The following is a 17,935-nucleotide window of genomic DNA, read 5'->3' as shown; positions in this document are numbered from 1 at the left end:
TCACTGTCTGGGCTAGTGGCTTGGGAGGGCTGGGAGTTTAATTCTGTCTGGGTCACGAAAAGCTCCTGGCTGTTGGGGAGAATGGAGCGCTGTGTGCTTTCAGCAAGGTCGTCCTCTTCCTCCTCGTAATCTTCCCCCTCCGCTGAATCCTCAGCCATGGGTGAGATTATTACCCCCACCTCGGAATCCACAGACAAGGGGGGGCTTGTCGTGGCGCAGCCCCCTAAAATTGTATGCAGCTCAGCGTAGAAGCAGCATGTTTTTGGCCCAGATCCGGATCTGCCATTTGCTGCTTTGGTTTTCTGGTAGGCTTGTCTGAGCTCCTTCACTTTAACTCTGCACTGCACCGAGTCCCTGCTATGGCCTCTCTGCCTCATGGCATTAGAAATTTTTTCAAAAGTTTTTTCATTTTGTCTTCTGGAACGCAGTTCTGATAGCACAGAATCTTCTCCCCATACAGCGATCAGATCCAATAACTCCTGTGTGGTCCACGCTGGAGCTCTTTTCCTATTCTCAGGAGACTGCATTGTTACCTGTGCTGCTGAGAGCTCCACGCTGGCCAAACAGGAAATGCAATTCAAAAGTTCGCGGGGCTTTTCCTGTATACCTGGCCAGTGCAGTATCAGATTCAGGCCTTCTGCTAGTAGGTATCCAATAACTTTTTCAAGCACTGGTAGTTGAGTATTTAAGTCATGCCACTGTGCTGTCAACCTCTGTGTCTTGGAAAACAAAATACTGCAAGATATTATCTACTTAATTCCTTTTCCAAGATACAGTGTACCTAAGGGCAAGACCAAGGACTTATTATATAATTACTTAAAGCCAAGATGAATTGATTAACATCAGTGATGAAAGCAAAGTTTCCTGCTTGCTGATTTTAATAATGATTTAAGGCACTTCGATTTTAATCTCACGCTGCAATGTATTTTGTTTAGGGAAATAAGTATTGGTTCATTCTCATTGGCTGATATAACAATTAAAACTCATTGATATGCAATCAAGTATGATTTTTTTTTTTTGTTAACTAAGAGGATGCACTATCTATACACATTTATTTAAGTAGTTATATAGTTTAAGTATACATTTATTCAGATTTTTTTATTACTGTTGGAATATGCATGTGACCCAACAACCTCTTAAAGCCAACTGAAATGGGTGTAGAGAAGGGTTACACAAATCTCAGATCTGGTGTGCACATTCTAGCTCATCAAAGCATGTCATGTGAGGTTTCAAAAAGCCAGTATCACACTGGTCATAAATGTCATTGTGAAATGTATGTACATGTACTATGCAAGGAGTTATGTATCTGTACCAGAAAATTATGTTCTTAAGTACATAAGGTAAAAAGTAGGTCATCAAAAGGTGACATGCCTCAGATGAGGAACAGACAGGAGGTAAGAAATGTGCATCTCTCTGTGGGAATATAAATTAAGCATTGCTAGCTAACACAATGGTTGCCAATTTACATACAAAGTCAAATGTTAACAAAGAGATGTGATTTCAACAGGAAAGGAGCCCGCAGGAAAAAAGCAAGCCATGGAGAGTATCCTGTCTAGGAGTAAAGACAATGAAACTTTAGGGGGGTATTTCTAGAAGGCAAAGAAGATAACCTGGTATCCAGCACCTATGAAATAAACAGCATGTTTGCATTCATGAAAATAGGGGTCTCAGCCAACCTTGGCTGCAGACTTTGGGTGAGATAAGCATCTTTGACAGGAGGTTAACCTTTTGGTAGGATTTAGTTTCTGGAAAGCATCTAATGATTTTGTTTAAGATGAAGGCATTTCTTTCCACTATTCTTACTCACTATTACTTGAATCTTTGATAATAAACTTATTCTTGTTTTCAATATACATCTATCTAACTGTGATGTTAAGCAAAATGCCGATCCTGAGCTGAAACTAACAACCTGGCAAGTGCTGTTCCTTTGTGATTGGCAGATCTGGTAACTGTGTAGAGTGTCCAGGGGATATGGGACTGGACATGGCAGAGATCGCTCCAAGGATTCGGGCATTGGCATGTGCCTATCACTACCTGTATAGAGAGAACAAGGACTGCAGAAGCCTAGAGGTTGATGATTGTGCAACCAGAGGCAAAAGATTTTCTGTCCAACAGAAATTGAAAGTACTTTTCCCCTCCTTAATATCCAATGCATATTTATTTAAAGGGTTAAAAGATTATACTAAATGTAGGCATTAATGTAAGCTGTCATAATTTCAAGTTTAATTTGACAGGTTTATTTTTAAAAAGAAAAATGTATTTAAATACAAAATCTGTTAACCGATTTGTATCCACTCTGCTTAAAGCAGTCATCACTTTTCAGAATGTAACATGTGAAAAGGCATCACATTCAGCATATTTACTACGTGTCTACTCAGGGTTACACTTGATTTAAAATAAAATAAGTTTTTATTGATTTCTAGTATTCTTTGTATTGCAATGCCAACACAACAAAAAGGGGAGATGGATTCTAATCCTTTTTGTACTTTGAACAGAAAGATTGTCATTCTGTTTGTCACTCAGCTACCTTGGTATAACCCCACTGTACACAAGAGAGTTACACAGGTATAAATAAGGAGCATAACATGGCCTGCTGAGTTTAGCACCAGCATCTCTCTTTCACACTGAGGCAGAGGGGTTACACTGCAACCTACCGTTTTGGATGCCTCAAGAAAACATCATGGCGCACTCAGGAGTTGCATGCCTATATCAGCGAGCTGAGGTTCACATGCCAAATACTTGCTCAGCAGACCATAACAGATTCAGAAGTGAGGGAGAAAAGCACAAGGTTAGAGTTTTCATTTGTTCCTGCTTATTTAGGGTAAAGGAAATAAAAGAAAGAAAGCAGCAGAAGAGGCAGGTTGAGTGAAGACGTGTGCTAAAAAAAAAAAAAGGAAATGCTGTTGGCCAGATTTCCACTGACAGCAGGAAGACCGGAGGGAGGAGCAAGACTCTGGTATAGCTAGGAGATGCTGTAGGCCAGAGCTCTACTTACAGCAGGAAACTGAGGCACAGCTAGAAAGTGCTAAAAGAACAGGAGTACTTGTGGCACCTTAGAGACTAACAAATTTATTGCAGCATGAGCTTTCGTGAGCTACAGCTCACTTCTTCAAAACCTAGAAAGTGTTGTAGCCCAAGATCTGCTAGGAGCAGTGAGTCACTAGTACAACTAGGAAATAGCTGGAACCCAGAACTCCACTAGGAGCGCGGAAGACTCTGGGTGATAAAGGGTATGGTTTCACACCTTCAGGGGTGACAGAACTCTTTGCTGTTCAGGGTGACCCAGACAAGTGTGAAGCAGCGCCTGGGGAAGTATGGATATTAAGGAGGGGGACAGATGCCCCTTAGTCCACAGGTTATGGGGACTTAGAACCGATGGCTACAGCCAGTGGCTAATCCTACTGCATCAATGGCAGGGAAGAGGTTCAACATACAGAGCTCCATTGGTGGTTCACTACTCTGTATCAGCTACTCCTATCAGGCCTGACAAACTCATAATTAACTTATTGCTGTCACAGTTTCTGTCTATAAAAAATGTTGTGTGAGATTAAACGAAAGCCAGTGACAAACTGGTCATTAATATCATTGTGAAATCTATGGGGAATTATGGATACTTACTAATATTATGCTTAAAAGAGAGAGAGGTTTTATTCCAGATTGGAAGGAGGATAGCTGCCTCTAATGCAAAGTAAGCATTGTGGAACAACACAAAGGAAGTTTTATTTGCACATGAAGGCAGTAGGAAAAACAGGTCGACAGAGGGATGTGAAACCAACAAGAAGGAACCTGAACCCCAGGATGTCATCCTGATTCTGGAAACTAAGAAAATAAACTTGGGAAATATGAGGAGAAAGACATCTTATTATCTGAAACCTTCATGGAGGGAGGTGATTCATAAAAAAAGAAGTCTGGATCCTGATTTAATTGAAAAGTCAGCAAGCTTTTCAGAAGGATTCTGAGGGTAAGAAACTATTTGAGACAAATGATTATAACCTGCTAAAGTTAAGTTTACTCTCTTAGAAGCATATTATACTTTTGTTTTATTTGTAACCAATTCTTTTTCCACTATCCTTACTCAGTATCATTCGAAGCTCTGCTCTTATTAATAAACTTATTCTTGGTTTTATTATAAACTCATCTCAGTAATATTAAATAAAATGTGAAGCCTCACCTGAACCAAAGAGGCTGGTGTGTACAATGTTTCTTTAGAGACTGCAAACATGGTAATTTTCTGCAAGTGTCCAGTGACAGGGGAACACTCTTCAAGTGGGCTTGGGAGTTGGGGTACACCTAAAGTTAACTTGGCAAAGCGAAGGAGTACAGGAGGTTGTTTGGTAGCTAACAGACTGGTGTGACAGGGAGCTGACACCCAGTGTAGCACCAGAAAGTCTCTCTCAGTGGCAGGGAAGTAACAAGGTGAGTCAACTGATTTGGGATAGCACTACAGGACAGGAATGTCTACACTGTTATTTTTAGCTCCATAGTGCAAGCCCGAAGCAGTTGATTCAGGGCTTGTCTACATCAGAAAGTTGCAGCGCTGGTGAGGGAGTTACAGCGCTGCAACTTTGAAGGTGTACACATCTGCAGGGCACCACCAGCGCTGCAACTCCCTGTTTGCAGCGCTGGCCATACTCCCGTTTTGTCTCGGGTGTAGAGGATCCAGCGCTGGTGATCCAGCGCTGGTAATCCAATGTAGACAGTTACCAGCGCTTTTCTTGACCTCCGTGGAAGGAGGAAGCCTCTGGTAATCAAGCTGGTTTCCTTTCCCGGTTTGCTCTCTCGGTCCCGGAGCCACCCAGCAAACCGCAGGGAAGGAGACCTGCTTGCTCGGGGTTCCGGGACCGAAAGAGCAAACCGGGAACGCCGCGGTTTGCTCTCTCGGTCCCGGAGCCACCCAGCAAACCGCAGGGAAGGAGACCTGCTTGCTCGGGGTTCCGGGACCGAGAGAGCAAACCGGGAAAGGAAACCAGCTTCGCCGCGGTTTGCTCTCTCGGTCCCGGAACCCCGAGCAAGCAAGTCTCCTTCCCTGCGGTTTGCTGGCTGGCTCCGGGACCGAGAGAGCAAACCGCGGCGTTCCCGGTTTGCTCTCTCGGTCCCGGAACCCCGAGCAAGCAGGTCTCCTTCCCTGCGGTTTGCTGGGTGGCTCCGGGACCGAGAGAGCAAACCGCGGCGTTCCCGGTTTGCTCTCTCGGTCCCGGAACCCCGAGCAAGCAGGTCTCCTTCCCTGCGGTTTGCTGGCTGGCTCCGGGACCGAGAGAGCAAACCGCGGCGTTCCCGGTTTGCTCTCTCGGTCCCGGAACCCCGAGCAAGCAGGTGTCCTTCCCTGCGGTTTGCTGGCTGGCTCCGGGACCGAGAGAGCAAACCGCGGGGAAGCTGGTTTCCTTTCCCGGTTTGCTCTCTCCTCCCGGAACCCCCCTTGAAGCCGCCCAACAGCGCTGCAGTGTGGCCACATCTAACACCACTTGCAGCGCTGGTTGCTGTAAGTGTGGCCACTCTGCAGCGCTGGCCCTATACAGCTGTACTAATACAGCTGTAACAACCAGCGCTGCAAAATTTTAGATGTAGACATGGCCTCAGTCTCTGAGACTTGCTACTTGAGGGGCACAGGGAAGTTGCAGTGTAAACATATACTCACAGTTTGAAAACAAAAACAAGTCAAGACAAAAACAGAGTGCTTGTTATCTGAAATCAAGTTTCACACATACTTTCGGCAACTCCTTGAAAGGCAAATCTTGGAGGAGAGTATGGAAACAGCAGACTAAAACACTGGCTCCCAAGGCTGTAGGAGAATTCACTCCTGCTCTATTGCACCACAGGAAGTTATCCCTGCAACGAGTGAAACTGACTACAACTCAGGGCTTGTCTACATCACAAAGTTGCAGCGCTGGTGAGGGGGTTACAGCGCTGCAACTTAGGAGGTGTACACATCTGCAGGGCATCACCAGCGCTGCAACTCCCTGTTTGCAGCGCTGGCCGTACTCCCGTTTTGTCTCGGGTGTAGAGGATCCAGCGCTGGTGATGCAGCGCTGGTAATCAAGTGTAGACACTTACCAGCGCTTTTCTTGACCTCCGTGGAATAAGCAGGTATCCCAGCATACCTGAGGAAGCGTCTGGTAATCAAGCAGGTCTCCTTCCCTGGTTTGCAGGGGGGTTCGGGGAACGCGAGAGCAAACCGCGGCGAAGCTGGTCTCTTTTCCCGGTTTGCTCTCGCGTTCTCCGAACCCCCGTGCAAGCAGGTCTCCTTCCCTGCGGTTTGCAGGGGGGTTCGGGGAACGCGAGAGCAAACCGCAGCGAAGCTGGTCTACTTCCCCGGTTTGCTCTCGCATTCCCCGAACCTCCGTGCAAGCAGGTCTCCTTCCCTGCGGTTAGCAGGGGGGTTCGGGGAACGCGAGAGCAAACCGCGGCGAAGCTGGTCTCTTTCCCCGGTTTGCTCTCGCGTTCCCCGAACCCCCGTGCAAGCAGGTCTCCTTCCCTGCGGTTTGCAGGGGGGTTCGGGGAACGCGAGAGCAAACCGCGGCGAAGCTGGTCTCCTTTCCCGGTTTGCTCTCGCGTTCCCCGAACCTCCGTGCAAGCAGGTCTCCTTCCCTGCGGTTTGCAGGGGAGTTCGGGGAACGCGAGAGCAAACCGCGGCGAAGCTGGTCTCCTTTCCCGGTTTGCTCTCGCGTTCCCCGAACCCCCCTTGAAGCCGCCCAACAGCGCTGCAGTGTGGCCACATCTAACACCACTTGCAGTGCTGGTTGCTGTAAGTGTGGCCACTCTGCAGCGCTGGCCCTATACAGCTGTACTAATACAGCTGTAACAACCAGCGCTGCAAAATTGTAGATGTAGACATACCCTCAGTTTCTCTCTAACTGCATCTACACCAGAGAATTGCCACTACTGTAGTTTACACTGGGATGACTGAACCTAGGCAAGCTGCAACAGTGCATCCTTCCCATCCTCCCTTCCCCACACCCCATCACCATTAGCCAACCTTTTGTAAACAAGCAGTACTTATGAGTCAACATGAGTCCATCCAAGTGACTGTAGATTGTAACATGTTCTCCACAGTCTTGACACAGACTGCAGATGCCATGGAAAAACATCAGCAGTTCCAAAGTCACTTCAGCAGTATCTACACTAGGCTGTTTTGGCAAAGTTCTTCCAGTGGTTCAGCTCTGCCACTCCCTAGCATTAGCATACTTAGACCTAGGCACCCACTAGCCCCTTGTCCACTGTGTCATCCAAAACTCCTCAGAGCAGGAATACGCAACATGGTGGTTAAAATGCCAATGACCAACTCTCTACACTAGCAGTCCCGCCACTGGGGCTCTGCAAATGTAGTCTTGGGGTGAGGAAGAGGAGAGACAAACAAACCCTAGTCGGGGGAATAAACACAAGTCATTCTGAGTTTTAAGACTGGAGATTATATTTTAATTTCTTTCAATTATTGTTCTAATTAGTGGTAGTACTTTAAGGAAATAACCAGTCTCAGAACTTTTCAGATCAAGTTTCTTCCTCAAACAAGTCTGTTTTTCTGCCATCAGATACATTCGAATCATTAGCTTGGCTGTAGAGGGAATAATCACCAAATAGTACATTATTATCATAATACAGGTCTCTCGCAACTTACGTGCATTTAACACGCGCTATTTCAACTTTACGCGTACGGCCGGAGTGGGAGGGCGTGGCCTCAAGATTTAAAGGTCCTGGGGCACCAGCTGTGGCTGGGAGTCCCAGGGCCTTTAAATTACCCAGGGGGCTCTCAGCTGCAGAGGCGGCTGGTAGGCCCTGTGGCAAACTAAAGGGCCCAGCGGAGCCCTTTAAATCCCACCCGCAGCTCTGGCGGCGGGGCCGGGGCCAGCATTTAAAGGGCTCCACCGGGCTTCCCACCACGGCAGGAAGCCTGGTGGAGCCCTTTAAACTCCACCCGCAGCTCCGGCGGCCGGGCAGGGGTTGGAGGGCATTTAAAGGGCGGTGGGAATGGAACCCCCGCCTAAGATAAGACTTGCCTATAGTGGAAATAATCTCTTGTGTTTTTATGTAATGAGCCTATTACTGTCGTCAATTATTTTTACAGTAGACAATACAGTAGACTATTGGGCAAGTTTGGTTTTTATTTTATTTTATTTTTTATTTTATTTAAATTAGTCTTAGACTTACAGTCTAAAAAGTATTTAAAAAGAGGATGGCTTGTAAAAGAAAAAAAATGGTTTCTCCTGCAATTTGAGTGAAGCTGATGTATACCATTTAAAAAATGGACTTCAATTTACATAGCATCCTATTACAGCTAACCATTATTGTTTGTACAACAGCTTCATAATGCCAGCAATGCCCTGGGAATAGTGGCTAATGGATGCTGCAGAACCAACAGAGTAGCAAGTACTGCTTATGGGCTTCCAATCATAAGAGTAGGTGTTTTAAAATCATTTCTCCTTCTCTGCTTGTTTAGCATTAATAAGCTCACTAACACTTTAAAACTGAAGTATTAATGTTTTTATCATTTCTCCCCCACCCCAAAAGTCATGTGAGCACACACACTCATTATTATAGGGTTCCCAATTCTTACTTGGCTGCCTTTTTAACTACAGACAGAACTTTGTATAGACTTTGCAAACAGTTAAGGAAAAGATAGGTCACATTTTAGGCTAACCCAGTGAGAGACATTATCCTTTTATGCTTTACACATCTAGCCTTATAATGGGCATTTCCCCATTTAGGACCATATGGATGATGTTTGCGTTTGGTTCAATTAACATCTTGCTGTGGGAAGAAGGGAGATATTTAATGAACTCCTACTGCAAAAGACCAAACAGCAGATGGTAAGGAAAGCCTACAAACTGAACATTTCGAGTCCACTTAGTATTTCCAGTTCTCCAATACCAACATTGGAGAACGTACTGATGTACACATGCCTGGGATGTTACTTACAAATCCCAATGCATGAGGAAGAGAATGCATCCTACTTCCTTTTAAGTGCCTGAAATTCACTGATTGACCAAAGATTAAAAAAAAAAAAAAAAATTTATCTCAGAATGCTTGTAAATTAATTAGTACAAATTTATAAAATTGTGTGCATGGTAAACTCTGCATGTGATTGCCCCAAGAAACACTTTCCTGGTAGTAGTGTGCTTAAATGAAGCTCCACCCTACTCCATAAGCTTAACAGATTTAATAGAAGATATTTGCTTCTTCTTGACTGCCAACTTGTAACTACAGCTGATAAAAAGAATGAACGTTTCATGCAGGTTTTCCTAAGAAGTAGTATGTTTTTCCAAGCTCAACTCTATTGGGAGATAGAATAGCTCCCCTCCACTGACTTCTTTAGATCCATGTCTAGTCACAGCAGCTGAGGATCCGGCCCACTATTTTATTATAACTATTAGCACACCAAAATTGTTCACATTTTACATAATGTCACCTGGCCCTTTCATCCAAAAATATTAAATAGAACTAGTAAACAAAGCTGTTTGATTCAGGACTTTGATATGTCTGTTCATCCAACATCAGCTCTATTACTATTCTTGTCAGATTCTTAAGCCACACTATCCAAGAGCTTTCCAGAAGTGCATTAAGCAACACGATTAGTATTTGTCATGTCTAGTACTTCCAGTGCCGTAAATGGGCTGCTGAATCCTGGAATGAAGGCAGGCTGTCTGTTGGACTGCAGAGGAGGAATGGAAAAATGACACCTGACTAGATTTTCTGAATGAGAGCAATTGGGGGCGGGAAGATGCACTAGGTAGGAGCATAGTTCTTCACAGCAGTTGGGGCTGAGCTCCGCTGCTAACTGCAGAAAACCTGGACTGATGAAGCACTTTACCACTGTAGCAGGGCACATGCTGGGCGGCCCCTCTGGTTTCGGCTCCTGTTGCCTTCTTCAATCAGTCAGGATGCCTCAGCTTGATGCAACACCAGTGTTCTTTATTTACAGTTGTCTTCCCACCACCCACCACTTTCCACCTACATAGAGGTTTCACAGCCAGCTTTGCCAAGTGCAGGCCTGAGCAGCAACAGACCAGAAGGCTCCTGGCTCCAACCTCCCTGTGTGCCTGGCCTCCCTCCTTGCCTTTATAGCCCTGGCTAATGAGGCTGGCAGGTGCTGCTCCTTAACAGGCAGACACTGGCAACAAGCCCCAATCCATTCCCCTTGATTAAGGCTGGAGTGGCAGGGGCTGATCAAGTGCTTCTCACTCAGCACCCTGTCACAACCACCCTGAGCAGTTTATCATGGTTTCTTTAGAGGCAAGAAATGTTATCTATTTCTACAATATGTAATAGAAATATCTAACAGGAGGAAGCATTAAAGGGATATCAACTTCAAAATCCACACAACACATCTAATTAAAAACCACTACCATTATTACAATAACCAAAAGAGTAGAGGGCAAAGTCCCTTTTGTTTACTGTGGCCTGGTCTACACTACGCATTTAAACCAAATTTAGCAGCGTTAAACTGATTTAACCCTGCACCCGTCCACACAATGAGGTGGTTTCTTTAAACTGGTTTCTTTAAACTGGTTTCTGTACTCCTCCCCGACGAGAGGAGTAGCACTGAAATCGGTATTGCCATGTCGGATTAGGGTTAGTGTGGCCGCAAAGTGACGGTATCGGCCTCCGGCGGTATCCCACAGTGCACCATTGTGACCGCTCTGGAAAGCAATCTGAACTCAGATGCACTGGCCAGGTAGACAGGAAAAGCCCCAAGAACTTTTGAATTTCATTTCCTGTTTGCCCAGCGTGAAGCTCTGATCAGCACAGGTGGCCATGCAGTTCCAAATCCAAAAAGAGCTCCAGCATGGACCGTACGGGAGATACTGGATCTGATCGCTGTATGGAGAGACAAATCTGTTCTATCAGAGCTCCGTTACAGAAGACGAAATGTCAAAGCATTTGAAAAAATCTCCAGGCTCTGATAGACAGAGGCCCACAGAAGGGACTCAGCACAGTGCTGCGCGACAAGCGTAACGGACAAATGCTCCACTTAGGAAGGAACAATCAGTTTCACACATACAGAATGGGAAGAGACTGTCTAGGAAGGAGTATGGCAGAAAGAGATCTAGGGGTTATAGTGGACCACAAGCTAAATATGAGTCAACAGTGTGATACTGTTGCAAAAAAAGCAAACGTGATTCTGGGATGCATTAACAGGTGTGTTGTAAACAAGACACGAGAAGTCATTCTTCTGCTCTACTCTGTGCTGGTTAGGCCTCAACTGGAGCATTGTGTTCAGTTCTGGCCACCGCATTTCAAGAAAGATGTGGAGAATTTGGAGAGGGTCCAGAGAAGAGCAACAAGAATGATTAAAGGTCTCGAGAACATGACCTATGAAGGAAGGCTGAAAGAATTGGGTTTATTTAGTTTGGAAAAGAGAAGACTGAGAGGGGACATGATAGCAGTTTTCAGGTATCTAAACGGGTGTCATCAAGAGGAGGGAGAAAACTTGTTCACCTTAGCCTCTAATGATAGAACAAGAAGCAATGGGCTTAAACTGCAGCAAGGGAGATTTAGGTTAGACATTAGGAAAAAGTTCCTAACTGTCAGGGTAGTTAAACACTGGAATAAATTGCCTAGGGAGGTTGTGGAATCTCCAACTCTGGAGATACTTAAGAGTAGGTTAGATAAATGTCTATCAGGGATAGTCTAGATAGTATTTGGTCCTGCCACCGAGGCCAGCCAGGAGCACCCATGACGGCAGCAGACGGTACAAAATGATTGATAATCATCATCTCATCGCCAATTTACAATGGCAGATGGTGCAATAGGGATGGTAACCCCATCTCTGCTACCTTGCAAAGGCAAATGAATGCTGCTGTGTAGCACTGCAATATCGCCTCTGTCAGCAACATCCAGTACACATACGGTGACAGTGACAAAAGGCAAAACGGGCTCCATGGCTGCCATGCTATGGCGCCTGCCAGAGCAATCCAGGAGAAAAAGGGCACAAAATGATTGTCTGCCGTTGCTTTCACGGAGGAAGGATTGAGTGATGACGTTTACCCAGAATCACCCGTGACACTGTTTTTGCACCATCATGCATTGGGATCTCAATCCAGAATTCCAATGGGCGGAGGAGACTGCGGGAACTATAGGATAGCTACGGGATAGCTACCCACAGTGCAACGCTCCAGAAATCGACGCTACCCTTGGTACATAGTCGCACACCACCGAATTAATGTGCTTAGTGTGGCTTAGTGTGTGATTAGTGTGGCAAAGAAGATAACCTGGTATCCAGCACCTATGAAATAAATAGTCAGCATGTTTGCATTCATGAAAGTAGGGGTCTCAGTCAACCTTGGCTGCAGACTTTGGGTGAGATAAGCATCTCTGACAGGAGGTTAACCTTTTGGTTGAATTTAGTTTCTAGAAAGCATCTAATGATTTTGTTTAAGATGAAGGCATTTCTTTCCACTATTCTTAGGTAATGGCTACACTGGCACTTTACAGCGCTGCAACTTTCGCACTCAGGGGTGTGAAAAAAAAACCCCTGAGCGCTGCAAGATACAGCGCTGTAAAGCCTAAGTGTAATCAGTGCCGTAGCGCTGGGAGCGCGGCTCCCAGCGCTGCAAGCTATACCCGCAAGGGATGTGGTTTACATGCAGCGCTCTCTCCCAGCGCTGGCATTCCGACTACACTCACACTTCAAGTGTAGCCATACCCTCACTCACTACTGCTTAATCCTGTAGACACACAGGCACTTTAGGCATCAAAGTTTCCATAGTTAAGAGTCCCTGAGGCACCTACATTTCAGCAGCTAGGCACATGCACAGTCGCCCAAGTCCTGAGATCACTAAGCAGAGAGGGCTGACCCCGTTCAGGCACCTAGCTCTATGAGAGGATTCACAACTGTGAACCTTGAGTGCAGGGAGATGTCTCCCTCTGGCCTGGAGTTCGTTGCCTAACTCTCTTTGAGGGGTGGAACTTACACAATACTCCTCCTCTCCTAGCCAACAGGAAATGCTGAGTTTAGATGGCTCACCACTGAGCATGTTGGCTTTTATTAATCCCTTTCTTAGGCCCTCTCTCCCCATACATTGCATAGCGGGCCCGGGTGCCTAACTCAGGATTAGGACTTCCAGTAGGTGCTGCAATGCCTAAATCCCCCATAGGCTACTATAAAAAAGCCCAGTCTAGCTTGTATCCAGAGGAAAGAAACCTGAGTATACTTTTTAATCATCCGATTTATATTGTCTATATTTCACCTACTGCAAGTACTAGATATAATTAGGTATCACATGGTCCTCTTACTTTTATATAAACTGTCCGTTCACAGAGAGTCATGATTTTAAAGACTAAACATATTACTATACATTAATGTTTCCTAAACCACAATATCATTCAATAGCCTAGAATGATACAGTTGGTATTTGGGAGTAGGAGACATTTGAAAAGTTATATACTAAACAAGACTCTCCAGTTGCTGTCCCATGGCAGAGAAATGTAAGGCATACAGACAACACACATTACTCTAACAAACAAGAACAGTTCAAAGATACATCAACAGTTTGTTAGTAGTTTCATAACATTCCTGAGCACTTTACCATCACCCTGCAACACTGCTAGCTGCAGCTGTTGAACAGAAAAATAACAACTGTATTGCCTATATAGGAGATAAAAAAAACAAGCTCGTTAATAACCTTTGATTCAGCCTTTATATTCAAAACTTATTTCTATAGATTATATATACTGGTTTCATTACAGAAATCATACCAATATTTTGTTTTGGGCCACTACTATATTAGAGGTGAAATTCAATATAAAAAAACCCACAACTTGAGTTGAGGACACTGTCATCTGGGGAAAAGAGACTCACTCCTCTCCAAAGACTGTTCACCTCCTGTTGTTACAGAAACACACAAGAGTAAAAGTAGCTTTCCTCGTTCACTAATGTATTGGATAACACTTTCCTGTTTAGTCAACTTCCCTTTTTGTTGTTAAGGTGAGTACTTCACACACACTAACTGGAAAGAAAAAAGTGTTTTAAAAACAACAGGAAAGTAGGATTTTAAAGACACAATAAGGCAGATGTAATACCTGAAAACATTGCCTCATTAACTAAAGGGGGGGGGCATAGAAAAGTATTGAGGACAGAATATGTTGTTAAGTACACAAATTTTTACAATTATTTTCCCTTCTGTGATATCCTTTTGGTTCTCAGTGGTTCACTAAAAAACATATCATCCTGCACTGAAGCTTCTAGAATCTATGTTATCTTCACTGAAACAGAATTCCTAAAAAGGATTTGTTTAACACGGGGGAATGCCTTCCCCAACCCAAACAGCCTGGAAAAAGTACTCCTGGAGGCATTCTGCACCAAAAAATTAAAAACTCAGTGCAAAATTCTGCAAGTTATATTTGTTAAATAAATGTGGAGACTCCAGCATGGCATTGGAGAGTACAGGCCACTAACTGCACAGAGGTGGGAGATCACTGTGCAGCACCCCCTCGGACACAGACTCAGCAGTGAGGCTGCATCCAATCCACACACAGCTCAAAGACTGGGCCTGCAGAAACACCCCAGGGCCCTGCCCCTCCAAGCCATGTGCACCAGGTGCACCATGTGTGGGCAGGCAGGATCCAAGCATGGAGAGGCTTAGTTTGTGGGGGATCCAGGTGTGGGTTGAGAGGGTTCTGTGTGGTGCAAGCTGGGTGCGGGCAGCTCAGGGATCCAGGTGTAGGGGGGAGCAGGATGCACAGGGGCTTGTTGGTGGGTGGAGGGGGTTGTGGGGGCAATGGTAATGGGACTCTGTGGGGGGGGTCCAGCTGAATGTGGTTGGGGGTCTGGGTGTGGGGGGGTATAGAGCTCGGCAGGGGCATCTGGATGTGGGGGGCTCAGTCAGGGGTCCAGATGCTGGGGGACTGGGGCTCACTGGAGTGGGGATTCAGGTGCAACTGGCTGGGGCTCAGTGAGGTGGGGATCTGGGTGTGGGTGGCTCATTGGGGTGGTCCAGGTGCAGAGGGAGTGGGGCTCATTGTTAGGGTTTCAAGTCAGAGAATGAGGCTCAGCAGGAGGGTCTGGGGTACGAGGGGATCGGGATGCACTGGGGTTGGGTGGATGGGGGAGCAGCTCCCTGTACATGGATCCCTCCTCCCCTAGCGATGGATGCAGGAAGTAGGGAATGGGGGTAAGTGTGCAGAGCTTCCTGCATCTGGGAGTGGGTCTTACCCAGCCCTGGATGAAGTGCAGGGGAAGAGGGAGTCCCATCCTCCCCAGCCCAGCTGGGATTAGCAGCAGAGCCCAGCGCAGGATAGGAGCCACCAGCCAGGTCTTCCCCATCCCCATCCCCTACCTCTCTGATGGCTGCCCTGCAACATACTTCCTGTGGCTTCCCTTTGCTTTCCCGTCAGAAAGTCATTTTTCTGCGGGGAAGCAAAGAAAACTGCAAGGGACATAAATTATGTGCATGTACAGTGGTGCAGAATTCCCCCAGGAGTAAAAAAGAGTGCATTCAACAACAACTAAAAAAAGATTATTTAAAATAAATATTGTCAGAGTAATTAATAACTAGCAAAGTAATCAAGTGTTTACTTGCCTCCTTATGAAGCTATCGATTTCAATCTACAGACTTTGATTGGTACTCAAAGTTTACTACAACACTCTCCAAAAGTGAAATGTATCACCCATCTAACTTACCAAATAAAATTAATATTTTTATTGAGTTTTGGCTCGAACCTGCCTTCCCATCATGCAACTGACCAGTCTGTGGCTGTAGTCAGTAGTTAAAATCTGATCCCAGCTCACTTTTATCACTACTTACTGCCAGAAATTCTGCACACCATCATCTGATAAGAAATTCAGAGATAGCTTACAAAATTACAATAAATTATCTTGGATGTGTGTCCCTCTACTTTGTGTTGACCCAGAAAAAAAATCAGCATGTTACTTCAAAAATTCCTGTTGCCCCATTTTAAATAAGAGAAAAATGCTACTTTTTAAAATGCTAGTTTTTAATAAGAACAGATTTTAAAATGTTATTAAGATGTTTTTAAAAAAGTGAACGGTACAGAGTTTAAATTGTAGAAGTTTCTAGTGATCAAGGAATAACGTACAGATTATCAAGGGGTGCAAAATTCGGTTTAAGATCTGATGCCATAAGGAATACATAATCTGCAATATCCCCAACTGGAAGCGTAAAAGGTTAACGGGTCAAAGTACAGATATTGACATATGAGAGTATGTTGTTCATATAATGGCTACATTCAGGTGTGGAGTATCGTGAGCGGATATGATGAGGATGGATTGACCCTCACTTGGTGAGATTTAATGTTCAGTGAGTTTACGGTTCCAATTCATATGGTCCAATAGACAAGTACATGCACAAGTCAACTCCACAGACTGAAGTCTTCATGCTAAATCACAGCACGTAAGCCATGAATGCACACCCTCACCAACTCCCTTCCTATAGCACCTTAACAAAGGGATAAACAATTAAAAACAAAACTTGAGTCTTTTCTAGCTTAGCTACCCCTCTCATTTGCAAGAGGCCGACAATGCACATTTCCAAACCAGGTCTCCGAAATCCGGGCACTTCCTTGTTTCCTCTCTCCATATCATATTGTTGTATTTCCCTCCAACCCTTCCAAACACAAATACTTCATTTTGCCTCGCTCTATTTCCACACTAGGCCAAGCATTACCTTGGCCAGATCCCATTTCCCACCAGGATAAATGCAGAAAAATAAAAATAACCTTGCCAAGAGACAGTCACCCAGGGACAGAAAAAGGTCATGCACGCGGCAAAGAAATGCTTAATAGCAGCAACATCCTCCCCCCCGACGCACACAATTTTAAGCGACAATCCACTTATTTGCACCAACACTTGCATCAACACTCTAGGCTGGCGAAACAGAGCAGCACTAGGGGCGTTGCTAGGCTGGCCGCCGATGCCGAGCAGACTTTGTATTTTTTTTCCCCCCTACGGGTCGGAGAAGTGAATTGTGCGGACACGGACAGGAAAGGGGTTGCATGGCGAGGCATGAGAGGAGCTGCGCGCCTGGAGTGGCGGACGCATCTGCATGCCTGGGGGGAGGCGGGGGAGCTCCGCACGTACGGGGAGACGCAGGGCAGGGGGGACCTGCACGCCTGAAGGGAGAAGGCAATTGCATACAGAAAGGGCAGGGAGCGCTGCATGCCTGAGGGGGGTTACGACAGGGGGCCCTACAACATGGGGGAGGGGAGCCCCCGGGAGACTTGCAGGCGGGGGAGGGCAGCCGGATGCCTGCACGGGGGCAATCAGCTGCGTGCCTGGAAGCAGGGGGGTGCAGGGTGGGGGAGATCTGGAAGAAGGAACGCAAGGATTTGAGCAGGAAGCGCTCGCATGGGCGGCTGGAGCTGCCGGAGGGCCTGCAGCCAGGAGCGGGCCGGGGCCGGCTGCCCCGGGCCGCTGTCTGACTGGCCAGAGGCGGAGCAGCAGCCCCGCTCGGGGCGCTAGCAATGGGGAGCGCGGCAGGGGCGCTGACCTGGGGCGCTGAGCAGGAAGTCCAGGGTGCTGTGTCGCGCTGCTGCTGCCATGGCGAGGCGGAGCCCTGTGCCATGCCTGGTGGCGGCGGCCGCTGCTGCTGCTGCTGCCCGAGCCTGTGTGCGCGGTGTGGGGCGGCTGCGTTGCCGCCTGTGCGGCGGGCTGTGGGAGCGCAGGGGGAGGGACCCGCCAGCGCCGCCCAGCCCACCCTGAGGAAGCGAACCGCGGCGGCCTCCGGGGGCGAGGCAGTGCTGCAGGCGGGCGCAGAGGCCAAACCTGAGGGGGGGTCCCCGCCTCCCTTCGCTGCCGCCCACAGGTCAGGGGACACTGGGCAGTAATTAAACAGCAAACAAAAGCTGGGGCCCTGCTGCGCCCCCCAGCCCAGGCAATAGCCCCTCAGCCGGCAGTTCCTGGCCCCTGGAGCTCCCACACTGTGCCGGGACCAGCCAGCACAACACTTTGGTTCCTTGAGTTGTAAGCCCAGCAGGGAACGAAAGA

At 46.7% G+C, this 17,935-nt stretch overlaps 1 protein-coding gene across 1 annotated transcript in view; it reads right to left on the bottom strand.

Moving 5' to 3' along the window:
- The window catches only part of SMS (spermine synthase), an 83,843-nt gene extending 66,251 nt beyond the window's left edge, over positions 1 to 17,592 (bottom strand). Inside the window, exon 1 of the mRNA XM_030574838.1 lies at positions 17,439 to 17,592. Coding sequence (XP_030430698.1) covers positions 17,439 to 17,490 — 52 coding nt within the window. The 5' untranslated portion in view covers positions 17,491 to 17,592. The remainder of the gene's footprint in view (positions 1 to 17,438) is intronic.
- Positions 17,593 to 17,935: the final 343 nt, after the last annotated feature.

This window comes from Gopherus evgoodei, chromosome 1 (assembly GCF_007399415.2).
Source record: "Gopherus evgoodei ecotype Sinaloan lineage chromosome 1, rGopEvg1_v1.p, whole genome shotgun sequence".
NCBI classification, from domain to species: Eukaryota; Metazoa; Chordata; order Testudines; family Testudinidae; genus Gopherus; species Gopherus evgoodei.
Note: the sequence above shows the minus strand (reverse complement) of the source record. Positions and strands in the feature narration are given on the sequence as shown.